This window comes from Oculina patagonica, chromosome 1, assembly GCF_052425735.1.
Source record: "Oculina patagonica isolate OP01 chromosome 1, crgOcupat, whole genome shotgun sequence".
NCBI classification, from domain to species: Eukaryota; Metazoa; Cnidaria; class Anthozoa; order Scleractinia; family Oculinidae; genus Oculina; species Oculina patagonica.
In genome coordinates this window covers 26,317,146-26,336,743 of record NC_135758.1, presented here as the reverse complement: position 1 = coordinate 26,336,743, position 19,598 = coordinate 26,317,146, and the positions used below count along the sequence as shown (strand labels likewise).

At 36.5% G+C, this 19,598-nt stretch overlaps 4 protein-coding genes across 9 annotated transcripts in view; 1 reads left to right on the top strand and 3 right to left on the bottom strand.

Annotated features, from left to right (window-relative positions):
* Nucleotides 1–5,389, top strand: part of LOC144642352 (uncharacterized) — a 43,282-nt gene extending 37,893 nt beyond the window's left edge. The window contains exons 11-19 of one of the 3 annotated variants that reach the window (XM_078501329.1): nt 642–780; nt 1,367–1,480; nt 1,591–1,704; nt 2,310–2,423; nt 3,028–3,141; nt 3,331–3,444; nt 4,031–4,141; nt 4,335–4,395; nt 4,980–5,387. In XM_078501329.1, coding sequence (XP_078357455.1) covers nt 642–780; nt 1,367–1,480; nt 1,591–1,704; nt 2,310–2,423; nt 3,028–3,141; nt 3,331–3,444; nt 4,031–4,141; nt 4,335–4,369 — 855 coding nt within the window. In that variant the 3' untranslated portion in view covers nt 4,370–4,395; nt 4,980–5,387. Of the gene's footprint in view, nt 1–641; nt 781–1,366; nt 1,481–1,590; nt 1,705–2,309; nt 2,424–3,027; nt 3,142–3,330; nt 3,445–4,030; nt 4,142–4,334; nt 4,396–4,979 lie in introns of all 3 variants that reach the window. The other 2 variants (XM_078501318.1, XM_078501323.1) reach the window with 2 other exon arrangements.
* LOC144646011 (uncharacterized) overlaps nt 1–19,598 on the bottom strand; it is a 129,274-nt gene that overhangs the window by 88,327 nt on the left and 21,349 nt on the right. The gene's annotated exons all lie outside the window — the stretch shown is intronic.
* Nucleotides 8,291–12,377, bottom strand: LOC144643797 (uncharacterized). 2 transcript variants are annotated; one of them, XM_078503159.1, is made up of 5 exons: nt 12,326–12,377; nt 10,395–10,683; nt 8,982–9,247; nt 8,737–8,774; nt 8,291–8,403 (listed from the first exon to the last, which is right to left on the bottom strand). In XM_078503159.1, exons 2-4 carry the CDS (start codon nt 10,667–10,669, stop codon nt 8,743–8,745), a joined length of 573 nt encoding a protein of 190 aa, XP_078359285.1. In that variant the 5' UTR covers nt 10,670–10,683; nt 12,326–12,377; the 3' UTR covers nt 8,291–8,403; nt 8,737–8,742. The 2 variants fall into 2 exon arrangements, with proteins under 2 accessions (XP_078359285.1, XP_078359278.1); XM_078503152.1 differs by lacking the exon at nt 12,326–12,377 and adding an exon at nt 11,522–11,612.
* LOC144643832 (uncharacterized) lies at nt 14,500–19,508 on the bottom strand. Of its 3 annotated transcripts, none has more exons than XM_078503216.1 (7): nt 19,445–19,508; nt 17,881–17,967; nt 17,279–17,425; nt 16,598–16,688; nt 15,879–16,105; nt 15,032–15,081; nt 14,500–14,599 (listed from the first exon to the last, which is right to left on the bottom strand). In XM_078503216.1, the coding sequence occupies exons 2-6, from the start codon at nt 17,942–17,944 to the stop codon at nt 15,050–15,052; spliced, it is 561 nt and encodes a 186-aa protein (XP_078359342.1). In that variant the 5' UTR covers nt 17,945–17,967; nt 19,445–19,508; the 3' UTR covers nt 14,500–14,599; nt 15,032–15,049. The 3 variants fall into 3 exon arrangements, with proteins under 3 accessions (XP_078359342.1, XP_078359350.1, XP_078359332.1); XM_078503224.1 differs by lacking the exon at nt 19,445–19,508 and adding an exon at nt 18,126–18,142; XM_078503206.1 differs by lacking the exon at nt 19,445–19,508 and having other exon boundaries at nt 17,881–17,975.

Genomic DNA, 19,598 nt, shown 5'->3' with positions numbered 1-19,598 from the left:
TAATTTGTTGTAAATAAATGCTGTTAATTAAAAAAAAATTACATCTTACTCCCAGTAAGACCTCTTGTACGTTTTTTATTTGATTTCCATAAAGTTGTCTTATTGTCAAAGGTCTTCATGTTAACCTTATATTTCAATGACAATATTTTTTTTACCAACTTTGGCCTTTAAATGTATAAAGAAACTATAAGCAAGCATCTCTTGACCTTAACTCAAATGTGGCAGTTTTGTGAGAGACGCGTTAGCCTTATGGTTAACGTGTTGGTTTCTGTGTCGAGTGGTCCGGGTTCGAGCCCTGGTAAATAAGTTTATAATGTTGCGTTCTTAGACAAGCTAACTGCGCCCTTCTCAACCCAGGTGTAAGAGGAACCTGACACATGCCGAGAGGTAACCTGAGGGGGAGAGGGGGGGGCACTCTTAGACACTTCATGTCACAGAAATCGGAGTCACGCTTCCGACGATGGCACCGATGCCATCTGGCTCATCGATTCTTTAGAATTAAAACAGACGTATTTTACCTACCAATGATTCTCCCTCGTGATGTATAATATATTTTGACCAATTAATTGTGACAATTTATGCCAGAAGCATTTTCGAGAATGATAAATCCTAACCAGATTGATATTTTGTTTCTGATACAGGAATTCGTTGCGAACGCAGACCGTGATACAGTTGTTTATCATTCACTCAATCTGCCAATTACGGCACGTTATGTGAGGTTTCTACCACTCGCTTGGCACAACCACATCTCAATGAGGGCAGAACTTTACGGTTGTTCAGGTACTTTAGGAGGTTTTGCTTATTGCCCCTTATCCTACTCGTTTCAGATTCGGTGCCATTTCTGTTTTTTTTTCTTAAGCCTGGTCTAGATAGATTGAGTAAGGTGATTAGTAGACCTAAGTTAGATTCAATATTGGGGCAGACAGCTCAGATAGTGGAAAGGGAAGAATGTTAGCATGACAGAGGTTCCGGGTTCGATCCTTGGAAACATGTACTGTTGTTCAATTTTAACTTTAGTGCAGTGGTATTTTTTTTTTTTTATTTTTTTATATTTTTATACAACAGGGGGGGGGGGGGTAGAAAAAAAAAAAAAAAGAAACAAAAAAAAAAGAAACACAAAAAAAAAATTTTTTTATAAAAATAAAAGAAAGAGCAAAGAGGCAACGACCTTACAAAAAAAACCACAATTAAAATTTCTTTGCTGCTGTATAAGAACTAACTCGTCTCGATTTTTCCATAAATGATATTGTTCAAGGCAGTAATTATGCAGTCAAAAAGTTGAACTCAACTCTAAGTTATATAAAATTACAATAAAATTAAACAACATATTGGAAAATTCTGATGTGTTAACCTGGCCTGTTCGCAGATATAAACGAGTGTACGAACAATCCCTGCAAGAACGGAGCTACCTGTGTTAATCTTCAGGGAAGTTATCGCTGTGATTGTACTTCAGGATATTCTGGAAATACCTGTGAAACAGGTGATTACCACTTGCTTTATGAACAACAGTCGGTGCTTGGTGATATTAACCCTGTTGCATAGGTGTAAATGAAAACCATTATTCCATTATTTTTATTTATTCCCCTGAAGATGTGGACGAGTGTGCGAACAATCCATGCAAGAACGGAGCTACCTGTGTCAATCTACAGGGAAGTTATCGCTGTGATTGTAAATCTGGATATTCTGGAAACAACTGTGAAACAGGTCAGAATCTTACAAGAAAAAATAATAATAACGTGATTCGACGTTTCGAAACTTTTCTTTTAAAATGCTTTTACAAACAACTCTTCATCCGATGAGTTAGAATTTCGTTTTATTATTTTGATATAAATAATTTCATCGGAATAAGAAAAGTTCATGTTGTTCAAAAGAGAATGTTCGTTTTATGAGGATGATTTTAATTTCCAAGTAATTATTTTACCAGTGTAAATATATTTATATCGATGTTAGTTCCTAGGAAAAAAAAAGTATATACCCGACACCCGACGGGAGCTTTGCTTTAATAAGATACTACAAAGGGCTGAAAGCGCTAGAACCCAATAATACAAATGATTTGGAAAAAATTGCCACCAATGTTTTTCTTGAGCTCTCGAAACTTAAAGTACGAGGAGTAAAGGACGAATAAAGCAACTTTTCTTGCTTTTACAAAGTAAACTTCACCCTAAAAGTTTATTGGTTTAACTTTGTATATGGCACGAGGCTCCCAATGGGTTATCAAATGAACATGCATCGCCATAAACAAAATTATGTCTAGACATTATGCTTTGCATTATCCTCTTATCTGTTGGTTTGTATTTATTCCCCTGAAGATGTGGACGAATGTGCTAATAATCCATGCCAGAATGGAGCTACCTGTGCCAATCTTCAGGGAAGTTATCGCTGTGATTGCAAGTCTGGATATTCTGGAAACAACTGTGAAACAGGTGATAACAATCGTCGAGAAAATACAAAAAAATTAAATTATTTAGGAATGATAGAGAATTATAACCATTTTAGTTATTGCCTTTTTTTATCTTCTACGTAATATAATTGTATGAGTCACAACGTGCTTCAAGTTTCCCTAATAGTGTTATTCATTACATTCTGGCAGTTATTCCTAAATTTTCAAATATGAACGAGGGGGCACCTGCGCCATGCAGAATTTTCACGCGTGCCGATGTTGTTAGATGTTACCGCTGTGACCGTAAATCGAGATTCTGGGTAGCAACTGTGAAACAGAAATAGACACCCAAGACTTTTTGAGAAAATTAATCGAAGTAATCAAATAAATAAAGATGTTAAAGATGAATTTAGTTGTAGTTTGCCTTTCTACCTGAACTACACAGTTTATACAATTTAATGTATTTTTCGTGATGCTATGTGTGTCGATCAGATCAAACTTGCATTACAATAATAATAATAAGAAAATGTATTCTAAGTTAAATTTATTTAGCTGCGCATTAGTGAAACTTTCCGTGTCCAAAAAGTACTTTCCTGTTTTCTAGATAACTCAATTGGAAACTCATAGTGATAATTGCTTATTTTCAGATATCAACGAGTGTTCCCCCGATCCTTGCCAAAATGGCGCCACATGTGTTGATCTTGTTGGAATTTATCGCTGTGATTGTAAATCAGGATATTCGGGCAACAACTGTGAAACAGGTGAAATATTTCCATGATCAATTATAAAGGAATTCACCTGAGCTAGTGAGGGAAACTTCAAATTCAGTTTGTTGAATAAGATAAAAAATAAACCCAGCACTTTGAAAAAGTTATAAGTGAAAGTTTTTAATATTTGTCGCCCAGACGATATGATTGATAACTAAAAAGCTGTGATTCCTTCTTTTTCAGATATCAACGAGTGTTCCCCTGATCCTTGCCAAAATGGCGGCACATGTGTCGATCTTGTTGCAAGTTACCGCTGTGATTGTAAATCAGGATATTCTGGCAACAATTGTGAAACAGGTAAAACGAGCTAGAATGTTTTAGAAACCAACCAAAGGTAATTAGTTATGCAGTGACCGATTGTTAGAGTATCAGAAATATAAATAGAAAACTATTATAATGCCCGAGTTTTTCGTTCTGCGACCAGTACAAATATAACAGTATAAATGTGGCTCAACGCCCTTGGATGTCCAAACGAGCTGACATCTTGGCGTTCTGAAAAAAAAGGCGTTTTAATGTTTAAAAGGAAAGAAAATAAACACTTAGTCTTTCGGCTTCTGAGACCAATGAAATTAGAGGTCTGAGACATGCATGGGGCTTTCTAGCGATTGTTTTGATTAAAGAACATGAAGTAAAACGAACAAACATGGACTTTGTAGGGCAATTGAGCAGTGAAATTTCGTGTACAGAACTAAAAGATAATGGGTTCTCTGTAAAAGAACAAAGAATAGAAAACTTGGGGGAAGGAATTAAACATTCCTTCTTTTGCCCTGTATACATTTTTAAAGCTTTTGTATATGCATTTAAAGGTGCTTGAGTAAGATCTCTTTTGTTTTTCATCAATGAAATTACTCATAACTTACTAGCGGCAATTCTTGATCTTTAGATATCAACGAGTGTGCACCTGCACCTTGCAAGAATGGCGGCACATGTGTTGATCTTGTTGGAAGTTACCGCTGTGATTGCGCTGCTGGATGGCTTGGAGTAACTTGCGAAGGTAATTGGCCATATCTATCTGTGCACGTCGTTAGTGTTTGAATTCATTATTTCCAGAAAAAAAAAAACAGCAACAACAACAAACAACAAACATACTAACTACTAACAGAAAAAGAACTTTAGTAGGAAATAGAAATAACAGCATATCACAAGTTATATTTTTATCTAGTGACACCAAATTGTATTTTTTCTAGAATCCGAAATAGAAGACTGTGAAGGGTATCCGTAGCAAGTAGCGTCCGACGTTGACAACGGGTATGTGTATAGCTACTTCATTTAATATTGGTTACCCAGTGCCTTGTTTTGAAAATTGCTAGCAAAGCGCCAGGGAAGTGCATTTGCTAACAGTTCAGCTTAATCGGTTGTTGGCTAATTAATAATCCGGTTAGTTTCAGCTAATATAAGTTAATTTTGTCATGAATTTATTATTTTTTATTGCTTTTCTTTGATTGATCGAGAAGATTTTGCGTTAGCCCCAAATAATTGCAATTGCTTATAGATAGTAATCTGACTAACCTCTCAGTTAGCTTGTACCGCAAAAAAAAAAAATCGCCATGTGATGTTCGTTGTCATGCTTCAGAGAGCGAAGTAAAATTATCGCTGAATTACTACAGTTGAGAGTTTTAAATCACTTTCTATAGTGTCCAGGATACAGGCCAGTACGTTAATTTGGTGGCAGTGAAAACATTATATACAATGGACGATGTATCTTAAAAATCACGACTTTGAGCTACTTTGCTCAAGCTCGCTCAATAACGGTCAATTGCTTTTCCTCGTTTGCAGGTTGGCTCATTGTTTTTTTTATATTTTTGGTTTGTTTGTTTGTTTGTTTGTTTCAGTTAACAGGCTATACATGGATATGAATTATTTATTTCAAGCATCTCTATACAGAGAATAAAGAGATAGAGATAAATATGCACACACACGTATAGATAACGGGCTAAACATGTAGTAAACAAAAGAAAGAAAAATAAATGTTTGTGCAAACTAAGGCATTGTTTTCCTTTTTTCTCCGTTGATCATCACAATCACAATCACAATATTTATTTAACGTGGTCCGCACACTTAGCTAAAAAGCTAGTTTTCAGATGCGCCACGAAATAAAAATACAAAATAGAAAACAAAAAAACTTCTTAGAAGTGTATAAAAATAGATTAAGCTATAATTATAACTACAAATTACAATATTGTCTAACTAAGATTAAAAATATAAAAATTAAAAATTTACAAATTAAAAAAAAAATATTAAAAACAGTAAAATAGCAATAATAACAATTTACAATCTACTCGCTCAAAGTCCCGTAAGATTTAATGTTCTAAGGTTCGTTTTAAAAATCGTGTAAGGTTTTACTATTCCAATACGACATCAATACAACAAACAAACAAAAATTTGGCTGGGGCACAATCAACATCCAGGGGCGTATCCATGGTTCAAAAAAGATGAAAACTATGAGCTACCATAAACAGTACTAAAACACGTCCGTGAGAGAAGTGTGGTTTGGGACTGGACATAAAGTTCAGGTGCTGATTTTCAGTGGCCCATCCCCGAATAATTTGACAAGTGGCCCACCCCCACCCCTCCCCACCAACCAAAATCAGTTATGTTGATAGGTACACTGGAAACATTAGCTTAGCACTTTAGTCAGAATCTCCAAAAAATTATCGAGATAGAAAGTTTGAATCATGACAGTATTAGAATTCTGAAATGCTATCCAAGACATTCTGGTAGAATGTTTGTACTGTTTTAGATGTAGTCTCTATAGTTTAAAGGGATACTAATAGTTGGTGGTTTTAAGTTAACGATGTTTGTACAAAGCGAAGCCACGAGCCCATTTCAAAGTAGAGGGGTCCAGTGGAATGAACCCCCGGGAAAAATTAGATTTTTAGAAATTCAGAAATACTATTTTAGGCATTCTGGTAGAATATTTGTACCATTGTAGATGTAGCCTCCTATCTTCTCAGTTATTGCAGTTTTACGGCGATCCAAGCGATCGTGATTGCCCCAATCACCGCAGACGTTAGCGATCGTCCGTGTAATTTTCTCATGTACATTTATAATCGCCTTGATCGCAAGACATTGCTAGAATGATGATAATTTTGATGATGATGATGATGATGATGATGATGATGATGATGATGATGATGATGATGATGATGACTAGACATTGCGTCTTGTTCACCTTGTGCAATGACCATTGGGATTTAGAATTTCGCCAAGATGATTACTGTAATAAGGAATTGTATTTTTGGAAAAGTAATCTGATGAATATTAACAGTAGACACTGTTTTGTGAGTACACGTGCTAGCTATTCTATCGCGAGCATTACCGGTTGCGGTTCAGTTATTGAATTTACAGCGGTTACGTGTGCCAGAGAATGTGAGCAGAGTTTAAAGGCTTGCAGAGCTCTATGTAGAGGGAACTATATGCAATCGAATTTACCTTACAATAATTTACTCCAGTGCTTTTAAGGACACGTGTCAAATGTTTTATGATAACTAGGCCGCTGCCTCGACCGTTGAATTGTTGAATTTGGCTGTATGGAATTAGAATTTCGCAGAATGGCGAGAAGTGTATTCGATATTTGTGTATTCAGTCACGGATCTACTTAGAAGTACAATGGACTCTAGTCAACAGGCCGTTTATATAAGTCGCTTATTGGACACTTATGTTCTGTCTCTAGATGCACGTTGGGGACCGCATTCTATAGACTGTTTTGCTAGTTATTATAACCATTAGCTACCCAGATTCTTTTCTTGGTTTTGGAATCCCAATACGGCGGGAGTTGACTTATTATTTCAACCTCACAGGGGAGAGAATTGTTAGGTTTTGGGTGGTCCTGCCTGTTTCTATCATCCCGACGGTTCCACATTACATGAAGGGTCTAAAGGCTGTTTATTCTACCCTTTTTGGCCTTCGGCTCACTATTGGCCTCTTGTTACGAGTAAGTATCCGCTAAAAGCATGTATGTTGGAAAACAGTCCCTCGCCCGTGGTAGGAATCTTAATTCCCTTTTGCATCCCAGCACTTTTAAGGGGTAGGTACACGACATTGCCCTTAGAATAGAATTTCTTGACTAAAGCTTTGCCTACGGAAGCAGGCATCTTCCACAACCGACGGTGTCAACATCCACACATTGTTTATAATTATTTTGATTAGCATCCGTGGTTTGCTTCAACTGAATCAGTGGCTTTTTCATGTAAATGGTGACTACACCTCTTTATGATATAGTTTGGGCGTTGGTCTTACTGGAGGGTGACTGCATGCACCCTTTTGAATGTACAGGATTATCAGAGTTATGATCTCGTAGGCACAAGCCTTATTTTAAGGTGGCATTACTCGATGAGACCATTTTTTGATAGCTGCAAAGGACCTTAGTGTAGCTGCTTTATGTTTAGTTGCCTTCGCCGGATTTTTCCGTTGTATTTAGTTACATAATATTGTTCTCAGCCATATTGAATTTTTTAGTGAGTACATAACCATTTAATCTGGAACTCGATACAGCCCCCTTAGTGTTCTAAGAAGGTATATGAATTTAGCTGATATTGATGCCAATAGTGATCTCCCTTTGCTTTAGACCACTTGTTTTTCACAGGAGCAACGCAGTTATACGCTAAGAGATTGAAGAAATCTCCTATATGTCATGCAGGGAAATTCTTAGGTTTCAACCCGGACGACTACAGTATCCATAGCTTTAAGCTCCGTGGGAATAACACCTGTTCTTTGTAACAGCAAATCGGTTCCGAAATGCACCTGAAAGTACATGGCAAATGGACGACAGACCCTGCCAAAGATATTGTAGGTCGATAAAAGCCTCGATAACAGGCTACAAATAACAAATTAGATATATTAAAGATATTATGTTATGTTATCTAAATTCTGATATTTCTACCAGTAATTTATGCTGAAATGTAACCACTCATGTTTTTTCTTATTGTAAAAAAAAAAGGTCGTAAAATGTTTCTTTCTGCAAGTTGTAAAACGTTTTAATAATGTATTAAACTGCCTGGATCCGCTTGCGAATCCTGCCATATTTCTTGTTTGCCTGATTGTTTACGGGAATTTAAGGTTAAAATAATTTATGTTCGGTTAAGCAAAGCGAATTAGAACGAAAAAAATCGAATGCACAACTCAAATAAATAGAAACAAACGCTTCAGTCTACTCAGGTTTTTATTCCTCTTTTTCTCTCCCGGCATGTTTGACATTCTTCATTTTCGACTTGAAATGATGCATATCCCTAGCAGCCAAGAATAAAACGAGTCAACCTGCAATGATAAAAAAAAATAATCACTGAGTAGGTGTAATTGAGCCTTGAATCATCACTTTTTTTAACAAATCGCCTAATCGCTATATAAAGTTATGTTTACATAATTCCCAAGTGATGGAATTTTGCTAGTTTGTGCTTGTCACACAATGAAGGGATTAAAAAGCCCAATGAACAATGTACAAAGGACGCTGATGTGGTTTATCACCTGTTCTCCTGTCAAACATCTAAATTTTATCTAACGATACATTCCAACGGCAGTTAGTTAATTTCCAGCAATGGAGCGGTCTTAATGATACAAGCTAAGGGTATAAACAAATTCGCATATATCTACCTGTCGTCACTCGACGTTACATCCACCAAGCTCGAGTTCTAGAGAGAGAAAAAAAGAACACATTAAGATATTGTTTCTTTTGGTTCTGTAGTTGTGAAGAATTAGTAGTGCTGATGATTTCGCATTAGCTGCACTGGAAGTTGTCAATTGCAAGGGTTGGAAGTAAAAAAGAACAAGTGCAGCTTTTTCTTTAAGAGTTTTTTTTTTACAGAGTGGTAGTTGTAATAAAGAATCAGTTTACTTACTGCAACATCTGAACTTGTCGATGCAGTGCAGTATGTTGCAACCTCCCCTGTAGATACCGGTAAGGTAATAACCGTCATCACAGTTTATCCAGCCTTTGCTGTTGAAAGATGAACTGACGTCGTGGTCGTAACAGTGAGGATAACTATTTGGTAAATTATCCGGTTTACAGCAACGGCCTTCCTCGATGTTGTGGAGGTTATTACCCGCGGTGCGGTATAATCCCTGCAGGAAATAACCATCCGGACAAACGCCCCAACGGTGAATGCTGAAGAAGAATATGTAATGGCATAAGTGGATTTGGTCATAATGTGCCTGCTACACCTGCTCAGTTAACTTGCTCAATTTCACTATATATAAAAAAAAAAAAAACAGCCTTGTGATTGGTAATATTTAATCTTGGAAGTCATTGTAAAGCAACCGAAGATAACCAATTAACCATTGTAGAAGCCTATTAGGTTCCGACATTGGAATTTACATGACATATACAAACGTCGGGGCGCTTTGAAACATTTCCTGCATTTCCTTTATGATTAGGTGGAATTTCCCTTGCTTCACACGTCCCCCTGCTCCATCGTATTTAGATACTTGATGGTTAACACAATTTTAAGGTCGACCTTAGTTGCGCTGGAAATATTTCACCGATAACATGGCTGTTGTTGTTACCGTTTTTCCACATTCTAAATGAAAAGTGTTAGAATTTTCATAAATGGCGACCTAAATGTGAATAACAATACTTTGTACATCCTAAGCCTCGTGTGGTTTTTTTTTTGTACAAATGGATTATTTACGTGAAAAGTGAGGCTACGGATGTTTTTGTATTGTTATCCAAATGAAGACATCACCATTTACGGAAAGGGTCTATTAGCGTAGCACTTTTAGAGAAAATTTGACCTGCATCAGTGTGCAGCAAGTCGAAAGTTCAATGATTGTCATGAAGCTTTCAAATACAAAACTTGAAAGATCTAAAATTTCCTTATTTGCTCAAGTTTAAATAAATATGTCGTCGGCCTTTTAAAATTATATTCATTATTATTATAAAAATGAGGTTTTGAATATAAACCGATGAGGTTTTGGACATATAGGATGATAAAAATCTAAGAAATTAGTGATGTTTCCTGCCAAAGCGCGATTTGAAATGTTAAAATAACGTCAATAAATAGGATCGGGCCACGTAAAAGTGAAAACGGGATGGGTTCAGAGGAGGTGAGGGGTGAGGGAGGGGTGACTATATGGCAATTTTCTTCCAAAATCAGACAGTCAACATACAAATTAACACTCCGGTGAAAGCTTCTAGGCCGCGAAAAGTTAGCTCACATTCTCGTGCGACAAGCAGCTTTCATTTAAAATGAAATGATTCGCTTTTTTACCGACAGAAATGATTTAGTTTAATTTGATCAGTTTGTCTACCTAACCTGTCCAGCACTCCCCACCAGTTTGCATTTGTACAGGTTGATGCTTGGTCTTGAATTGGCGCAGGAGCCTTGCAGCACGTCCCTTCTTCGAGTAGATAAATGGGATCGTTTTGCCACTGGTCATTTCTAAAGAAACCCGTCAAGTATTCGGTAGTCGAGTCACAGGTTGACCATCCTGTTCTGTCAAACGATCCCCACCAATTTGCATTTCTGCACTGACTCCAGCAAGCATGTGTCACCATCAGAATGACCAGCAAGGACAAGTAAAGTTTCATTGTGTACAGAATCGCTAGGAACAATCATATCTTATCAGATATATTTACGTGTGCAATGTCGCGGTATATTTCAACTAGAAGACTCAAAATTAAAAATGTGATGAAAAATGTGTTTATCGATGCTACATACTAAAATTAAAAGACATTACTAGACGTGTTTGGTCCAGCCTCCTGACTTTCCACTGCTTTTTATTTGCGTGTGTGGGTGTGTGGTGTGTGGGTGTGTGGTGTGTGGTGTGTGTGTGTGTATGTGTGTGGTGTGTGTGTGTGTGATGTGTGTGGGGGGGGGGGGGGTAGATGGGTACTTGCTGATTCAATTCAACTCAACTACAATATTAATTAACATAATGTCAAAATTCTCTTTAAAACAACTCATTGACGTCTCCGGTATACAATGAACAAGTTAATATATTTAAAAAACTACAACAGTAACAGTTCAATAACAGCTTTCTGGGAGATTGATTGAGGCGACTGATATAAAGCCGGATTTAGCCGCCATGAATGACCGCGCCAGTAAATAAGGACACTGTTTGTTGGCCATGTCGATTTTCTGCGGCCGTATTAGCCGAATGAATAAATTTTAAATTTTCACAAAGTTGAGATGATTCAATTTTTTTATACATTCCGAGCAACAAATTTCCCGTATTCAGCTCACTCAGTGACCAAGAACTTCCATCTGCCTACTTTCCGAAACAACGAGTAATTTGTCACACTTTGCAATTTGAGCTCTGATGTCAAAAAAGTTGAGCAATATCGTGATCATTCTCAAGCATAGTATTTTTTTTTATGTAAATTAAATTAAGGATTCTCCTAAAAGAGTGGAAGAGATTAATCTTAATTTATATACCATACCTCAATCGCCTCTCAATCGATTGAAAACTTGCAGAAAAATAAGTCCTTAAATTTCATTCAACACCGAAAAACCTAACACACTGTTTACACAAAAGTGTAAGGTTTATATTAATGAATATGCTCGACAGCTGAATAAATCGGAATGTGCTTTAGCCCCAATAAAGAATCAAATTAAAAAAAAAATCCCTTGGATCTCAATATATTAACTAAATTTCTTGTTGATAAAAATGTTTTATGCTTTGTAAGACATTTTTTTTAACATGTTTTTACTTGCTTGCTATCCAAAGACACACCTTTAGTGGTTGTTACGAAGCCGTCGTGACCTAGTGAGAAGCTTATTAAACCACACATGTCAAGAATTCAGTTTTAAACTCAACTAAATATCACATCAGCTGGACCGATTATGCTGAATCACTTTAAAAGTCATCTAGCAAAATGCATGAATTTGATACTTCGGATTTAACTGGGTCTTTTAGACCCATCTCCGCACTAGTTTTTGCCGAGAAAGAAGCTTATAGTATAACTAAATTAAAATCACACCACTCACAAGTTAGAACTCAACTCTAGTAATGGGAATGTTTTTACCTTCTTCCAATAATTTTGAGACCGAATAGAAAATATTTAACAAATTTTACGCAGGCTGCATCGCAAACAATATTAATCAAATTGGCACCTGATAATTTTGGCCAGAATAAAAAAAAAGCCTTTTGTCTTTGAATTGTTATCGCTCGGTGTCTTAAAAATTGTACACCTTAGTCATATGTTTTGTGATTGTATAACACTCATGAGTCCCAATCTACTGACCTGTTCCACAACTTGGTTATAATGCTCTGTTCGCTATTTATTTTTTTTTCTTTATCGCGTATACATACATGGAAATTAAGAATCCAACTATTTGCAAAAGGAGGGGGCGGGGGAGGGGGAGTGATCATTGTCATTCGTAGTAAAAAAAAATTTACAGAGAAGAGACCCCCATATAATTTATCGATTTCGCCTTTTTTTAAGTCAGAAATCAACGGAAGTTGATACGACATAATTATATATATGACATGCAATCTTATTGAGATCTTACAGTTGCATGTGCTTTAAAAGCTGGAACGAAGTAAGAATCACGTCAAAATGACGAATTTTAACAAACTTGTTTGGGATTTCGACGTTACTATGACGTTTCCACGACAGCGTCAAAATAATGGACATGGTAGGCCCATCACAATTTCTGCAGGGTATTAATGAGCAGCTGATGAAAGTTACGGCATTGTGAAGTTCTCCATTCAAAATGCCAAAAAACGGTCTAGAAGGAAGGGATTCAATACCATTCATCAATGGGATGATCGTTTTATTGGGCACTACAAAATCAACGAAAGTTCAACAATGAGCTTTTCTTACTTAACTGAATTGAAAATATAAATTGATATATCAATTAACACATGAACATCTAGTTGAAATTAACGTTGTAGACATTAAAGGGGAAACGTATTGATAGATCATTTCCCGCATTCCAACGAACAATGGCGCCGATCGCGAGACGAGGTTAAGGTGGACAAAAATAAAAGAATGTTTGAAAATGTCCACCCTAACCTCGTTCTGGTGCTATTATTCGTACACACTGAAGTGGAGTTGAGGAAAAGTGTTTATGACAAATGAAAAGTATTTTTTCTTTCAGTAGAAAATCCTGGGCTCACTCTACAAGATAGAACAATATTTGTTAATAGCGACATTTCTGATGTCAATTTCTGAAGTCGGAAAATAACGAGTCAAAAATGTAAAAATAAGCAATACTTACAATTGTGTCTATACAAACTAGAAAAGTTACAGAGAATAGTTTAAAAATGAATATCTTTGGCCAGACCTGCTGGTTTTTATAGTGTGGCCATGTTAATGTCAAAAGTCATGGAAACATAGTTTGCCTATCTTTTTTTTGCGAGGGATGAACAAACAACGGATGATAGTCTCAGCTGCATTTAAGAATAATCCTTTTTTTAAAATTCCTCGTGCTTATTCTGCAATTAGCAGCTGAAAGCCTTAGCATCACAAGGTAAACTTCTTTTTCAAAATCATTTATAAGATCTTTAAGGGAGGATTGTTTCCAGGGGATTGAAATTTGGAATCATGTAAGCTTGGTGGAACTCGATCAAGGATAGTCATGATTTCGTGAGGGAGCAAGGATGGCGCAGTAATGACAACGCTTCCCTATCACCAATGTGGCCTGGGTTTGATTCCCGGGCCCTTTCCGTGTCACATGTGAGTTAAGTTTTTTGTTGGTTCAGTCTCGTCCTTCACTTGCTCCAGTTTATTTATTAACGCCCCACTCCCCCCCCCCCCCAACACCCACCCTCCACAAAAAAAAAAAAAAAAAAAAAAAAAAAAAAAAAAAAAAAAAAACTCCCAAGTTCCAATTTGATCGGAGAAAAGCGGACGAAAAACAACTTTGTGGATATGTCACTGTACATTCTAAATTATTTGATAACTTTAATGACTCGTTTATTTTGAAATAGCACATAGCTAACGTGTCATTTAGCTCAAATGTGCCAAAATATTATTTGCTCCACCTTAAAGACTTGTCGATTAAACCATCGGGCGCAATTGCAATTTCGAGAAGAGGACTTGTTGCTACGCAGACATCGCAGGCTAGAGAATAAAGAGTGGGGAGTATGCTGCGAGAGTCCGCAGGTAGTAACCACTTGTTGTCGAATCAGTGCTCACACCGATTACAATATCGACAAGCAAAAACGGTTGTAGAATATATAAAAAGACGCCAAGAAAAACATTAGGCTGAATGAAACGAGTCGATAAAAGTATGCAGCGAAGAGAAGGAGCGCCAGACCTTTAAATAAATTTCAAAACAGTCAAATAAATAACCTTGTTTTCTAACCAAGATTTGGCTAGTATAAATAGTAACATTAGGACTAATAGAAAAACAGCGTGCATATTTGAGAAGCACAGCCAGGTGGCCAACTAAAAGTGAAGGAACACAATGATTCAGTTTAATCAAAAATTTATTATCCTTTACTTCTCAATTAAGTTCTCTCCCTTTAATTATCTGCGTTTTCATTTCGTTTTCTGCAACAGTAGGCCAACCTGTAAAAGAAAAAAAAAAACATTTAAGGCGTTATTATTTGATATAAAGCAAAATGGCGCTAGCAATCTCTAATAATAAAACTAACTGGACAGACCTGTTTCCCCAAATCTTAACAAAGTCCTTTGTTTACATTTTTTAGATGGTGGAAAGTTTTGCATATTTACTAACGGTCCTCTTTCCAGCAGGTTTACGGTGCAGCTTCTTTTTTGGACAGCTTTATTTGCAAACGGTATTTGGGCTTGTAAAGCAACAGGAGCGTGTATCGAGCTCAAAGAAACTGAGCAAAGGAGGCAACCGTTGTCTTTCTAAATAAAACAGCGTAATTCATGAGTGCCCTGGAGCTTTGCGCGGCGGGTTGGTATTTCAAGCAATGGGACGGTGTATATAGTATACAAACATGTCTCAATCAAAGCACAGACATCGTAATTTACCTGTTGTCTACGTAGTTACTAATTTTGACACAGAACGTCTATCTCGGGAACTAGAGGAAAACAAAAGGTACACTTGTTTAAAAATACACAAATATGTTTTTTTATTAATTCTTTGCAAATCTTTGACAAACCGGCTTATCGAAGCAATCTACAACAATCAAATAAGAGAGTGACTACTTGCATGTCAATGCTGCTTACATAGATTATAAACCGCTAGATTGATTTTTTTTTCGAGTTTTGAAGGATTTTCATGGCTCACTCGAACGAGCAATCGTAACAGCCACAGTCTTGGTTTACATTTTCTGTACCAAACACAACAGCTAGTTATATTTGTCTTATTTTTATTTATTACGCCATGCGTTGGTATTCAAGGGTCCTGGAGATTCCTATTAGCAACTCGAGCACTTCATTCATTTCTCATTTCTTCCCCTTAAACTTGTTGTCTTGTTCTTATTACATGGGTTGGGAGCATTAAACAACTGGCAATTGTTATTTAAATTTTTTGTTGTCCTAATTTACACACTCTAGAAGTTAAAAAACGTTTGTGGGATTTAAAAGAACCAAAACCTTAAATAATCTGAAATGTCCTAATTTACACACTCAAGAAGTTAAAAAACGTTTGTGGGATTTAAAAGAACCAAAACCTTAAATAATCTGAAATGCAAGAATCCCCGTTAGATATAACAATAAATAATAAATTTCGCAAGAATGAAAGAAATGAGGGCATAGGAATATTTCTTGAAGTAAAGACGTGCTCCAAAGCAATCTAAAAACCATTTTTCCTCGCAGTTTAATGTAGAGTTTTTTAAACGGATTTTTTTCTCGTTGATTATTTTCTTTAACGTACCAGCTGGGAGGGTAACTTGCAAAGTGGTCTCGCTGGGTCCCTGGCCTCTGTTTGCCTGCTGTTGTGTAATCCACGATGGTTTGGTCACATCTGCGTACCCAACCAGAGCATATGATCCTCGGTAATCTGTCAAAATGGGATCAGTAGCGCCCAGTCTCTTTAGAGCATCAATTGCTGCTGACACGTGTCTTGAGCCTTCGTCTTGAATGGCGACCAAAACGATTTTGCTGTGGTAGGAACGAACATGGTACTTGAGAAGACAGATAATAATGGAGAGACGCGATAAAAGTACAATATTTATAGAAAAAAAAAGAGAGAAAAAGCCTTGTTATTGACTGTATTGACATTAAAAAAATATTGTGGACTTTAATGGTGATAAGGGTGTTAGAACGGAGGTTGTATTGTACAAGATTCCGTCATATTGCCCAGAAGCATTGAATATGCAGTGACCTTTTGTCTAAGTCAATGCTCTCTCTGGCATTTTTCTTAAACGAAGTAAGGTTGAAAATCCCAGGGACTAGTTTAAGTCAATTAAAGATATGTCATATCGGTATTGAAAAATGTTTTTATTATGGGGTACTGGACAGTGCTTTATGCGAATAATATTAGGCCGCCGAACTTTAAACTGGAATTTATTTTCACGTACGTTTTCAATTTCCTGGCTTTAAAATAAGTTGATTTCGAGGAAACTACTTAAAATGTAACGAATTTTAACTCACTCTCCATCTATGCCATTAAGGTGATCTCTCAAGCGGTTACCAGCGGTGCTATCTCCATGCGTGTCGAAAGACGTTGCTCCAAGCTTGGCACCTTAAATTGAAATACACTGGTATTATTCCTAGTGGTAAGTTTATCGTGACGTCTCTCCGCTGTTTTATTGCTGTCTTCGTTCACATTGTGTTAATAACTTATTGCTATCTTCGTCCGTCTGATTATATTTTTTTTTTTATTTATTCATTTTTGCTGTTATTGTTGTTTAAATTGTACTTGTCTGCTTGCGTTTCTCCCCCCCCCCTCCCCCCCCCCCCTCCTTTTTCTTAGTCTACCGATTTATCATGGTTGACTGGAGTAATTTTCCTTACTGAAAGAAATTTATCCCAGTGGGAAGTTTATCTCACGAGGTGGGAAGAAGAAAAACCTCTAGCGCCCTAGGCACCAATAGAATTGGCATGTAGTTTACAAGACAATACACTAAATAAGAGAGTTAGCAGTCCTTACAATTATTTTCAAGAATTAAACTGTTTCAAAGACACTTTTCGCACCATGTGCCAATAAAATGTTGTCCCTCGGGGTACGACTGTCTCTATAGAAACGTTTTCACTGAAACGTTACCGCGGTTTTTCTTTAGATTCCGGAACTACTTAAGCATGAAAAGCCTGTTTGCCTGGTTATTGCTTTACCTGTTGTACCATCCAAGATAACAACGTTATGTCCTCTGCCGTGGGGAGAATGATCAGTTCCATCCACGTTGATGTAAGCAACACCACATGTGTTTGGCGTTTTATTCGGATCATTACAACCTTCGCTTCGGATGTGAATATCCAACCCTGGAGGGAAATAATCGTAAACACGAAGGCCGTAACAGGATATTAGATTTTAAATGGATTTTTTTCAAGATATATTGATTGTAGAAAACTCTCATTAATCACCATGATATTGGACAGAGGATGCACGATTTTTCCCCATGTGTCGTTTCGTCTTTAAATAAGTGTAAATAATAATAAAAATACACAACTAAAAGGGAAAAAAAGGAATACAGTATGAACGAAAATTCTTGATTGGTTCAAAAAGGCAAGAACAAATTGCTGAATAACATACTTATAGGAATATGACTTTATTGAAAAAACGATAAAAAAAGTAAAACAAATTCAATTTAACAATGGTGGGACTTCTAACACGATGTTTGAGGAACTGACTTCACCGAAAGGTCTCTGCTGAGTCTCTTGGCAGAGAGAAACCCATTAATTTAACACTTCCCAAAGATTGGGATTTTATTATCTACCTTGATTAGTCGTGAACACATCCGCCAACAGCAAACCCATCAACCAAACTAGAGGATACTTCATTGTTTAAATGAAAGTGCTTCAACCTGTATTTTACCAATTTAATACAGTAAGTTAGTCACGTTACTATTTCATTATCGAGAGGGCAACGTTGTAGCATTTCAATTGGCTGCCCATTGATTATCCATAATTATGTTTAGACGGATACAGCAATCGTGTTATATGGTCTTAGAGCATGCCTTACGCTAAAACCAAATCGATGGGTCTCCAAGAGTCAATTCTAAACATCTCTCAGAAAATAATTTTGAGTTTTCTTTTCTTTAGTGTCGTTTTATTTTTCATATTCAAGTTTCTAGTGGTTTAAGAAATTGATAGTTTCGTCTGTGGCCTAACATTTTGTATGTTTTGCTTCTCTCTGTTGGGTATTGTGCGTCAATGTAGGTGATATTCAAAATAATTATGGAAACGTGGTCGAGAGATCCGCGAAGAGTAAACACTTACTGAGGTTATTTTCGAGAATAGTAACAAATTTCATCAATTCATGTTGTAATTCTGTCTGTTATTCTAGTGGGTCTTGAAATAAGCGGATAAAAAGAAATCGAACACATGCAAGTTCATACGGCATGATTATTTGAATGCCGATTTTCTTCAATTGTCCATTGTGTATTGATTGTGCAATAGCACATCTAAGAAAAGGCAATGGTTCTTCATAGTTTTCTTGTTGTGATGAGAAAATTTATAAATTGAAGCAAATTTATAAATTTAGCAGCGCTGTTGTCCCTCTTGCTGACAAAGGGATGCTCCACAGCATGGGGTCCACACAGAAATCCCAAATCAAAGATAACTCCAAATCAAGACAAATAATATGAGACACCACAAGTAAATAAATTGTTCTTTGCTACAAGTAGATTAATCAAGTCGGGGGTAACATGTTACATTTATACAGATTTGAAAAAACGCCTTATGAGAGGAATGTCTAACTGAGTCGTGATCTGTGTAAGTTAATTATCAGTCTCAATTTTAGCAACACTTAATGTCAGTTAACGGGATCTCCATTTGAAATTTACTGTTCTTTTTTGGAGTGTTGTCCGCACACCATTTTGCCGTGAACCACTGAAATTGATTGGAAATTATGAAGCAAAACAAACCGGACTCCAGTCACATTTAAAGGTAAGAAAATATTTTAAGCCGTAAAATGAAGGCAGAAGCTTCACTTTCTAAACGGAAATTTGTCGGCGAATTAAAAAAAAAAACGTTTGCGAACGGACGCATAAAAATTCTGAAAGGAAATAAATTTTGAATCAGGAGCATAAATTCAAAAAGGTTTCGTCGTATTTGTAGGCCTTTAAGAATATCTTTATATCTGGAGGAAGGCCTATAAACGGGTAATATGAATAAAATGGTGTCTTAACGTGCATTTGCAACTACCGTATAATTGCGGGAGAAAGTCCTTTACTTTTTACTAGCAGCTTTTCTCGACATCAATCGTACATTATCTTCTTATAGCACGTCGAAAACCATTAATGAAAAGAGTGGTAAGAAATAGATATTTATTTATCATACCTCGATTTCTTTTTCAGTCGATGCAGAAAATTGGTCCTTACACAATCAAAGCCGTAGAAATTGGTGTTGTTAAGAATAAAAATGTACGGTTTAACGAACGCACTAACAGCTGAATAAATATATGGTTTCGACATTGTAATAATTAAGTTTTAAG

Coding starts and splice junctions, on each gene's coding strand:
- LOC144643832 (XM_078503216.1), bottom strand. CDS start 17,944: ATGAAGTATCCTCTAGTTTGGTTGATGGGTTTGCTGTTGGCGGATGTG. Junction 17,426..17,880: donor TGTGTTCACGACTAATCAAG/GTAGATAATAAA, acceptor ATTTCCCTCCAG/GGTTGGATATTCACATCCGA. Junction 15,082..15,878: donor GCAAGTTACCCTCCCAGCTG/GTACGTTAAAGA, acceptor GTTTTCCTCTAG/TTCCCGAGATAGACGTTCTG.
- LOC144643797 (XM_078503159.1), bottom strand. CDS start 10,669: ATGAAACTTTACTTGTCCTTGCTGGTCATTCTGATGGTGACACATGCT. Junction 9,248..10,394: donor TGGTGGGGAGTGCTGGACAG/GTTAGGTAGACA, acceptor ATTCTTCTTCAG/CATTCACCGTTGGGGCGTTT. Junction 8,775..8,981: donor CGACAAGTTCAGATGTTGCA/GTAAGTAAACTG, acceptor TTCTCTCTCTAG/AACTCGAGCTTGGTGGATGT.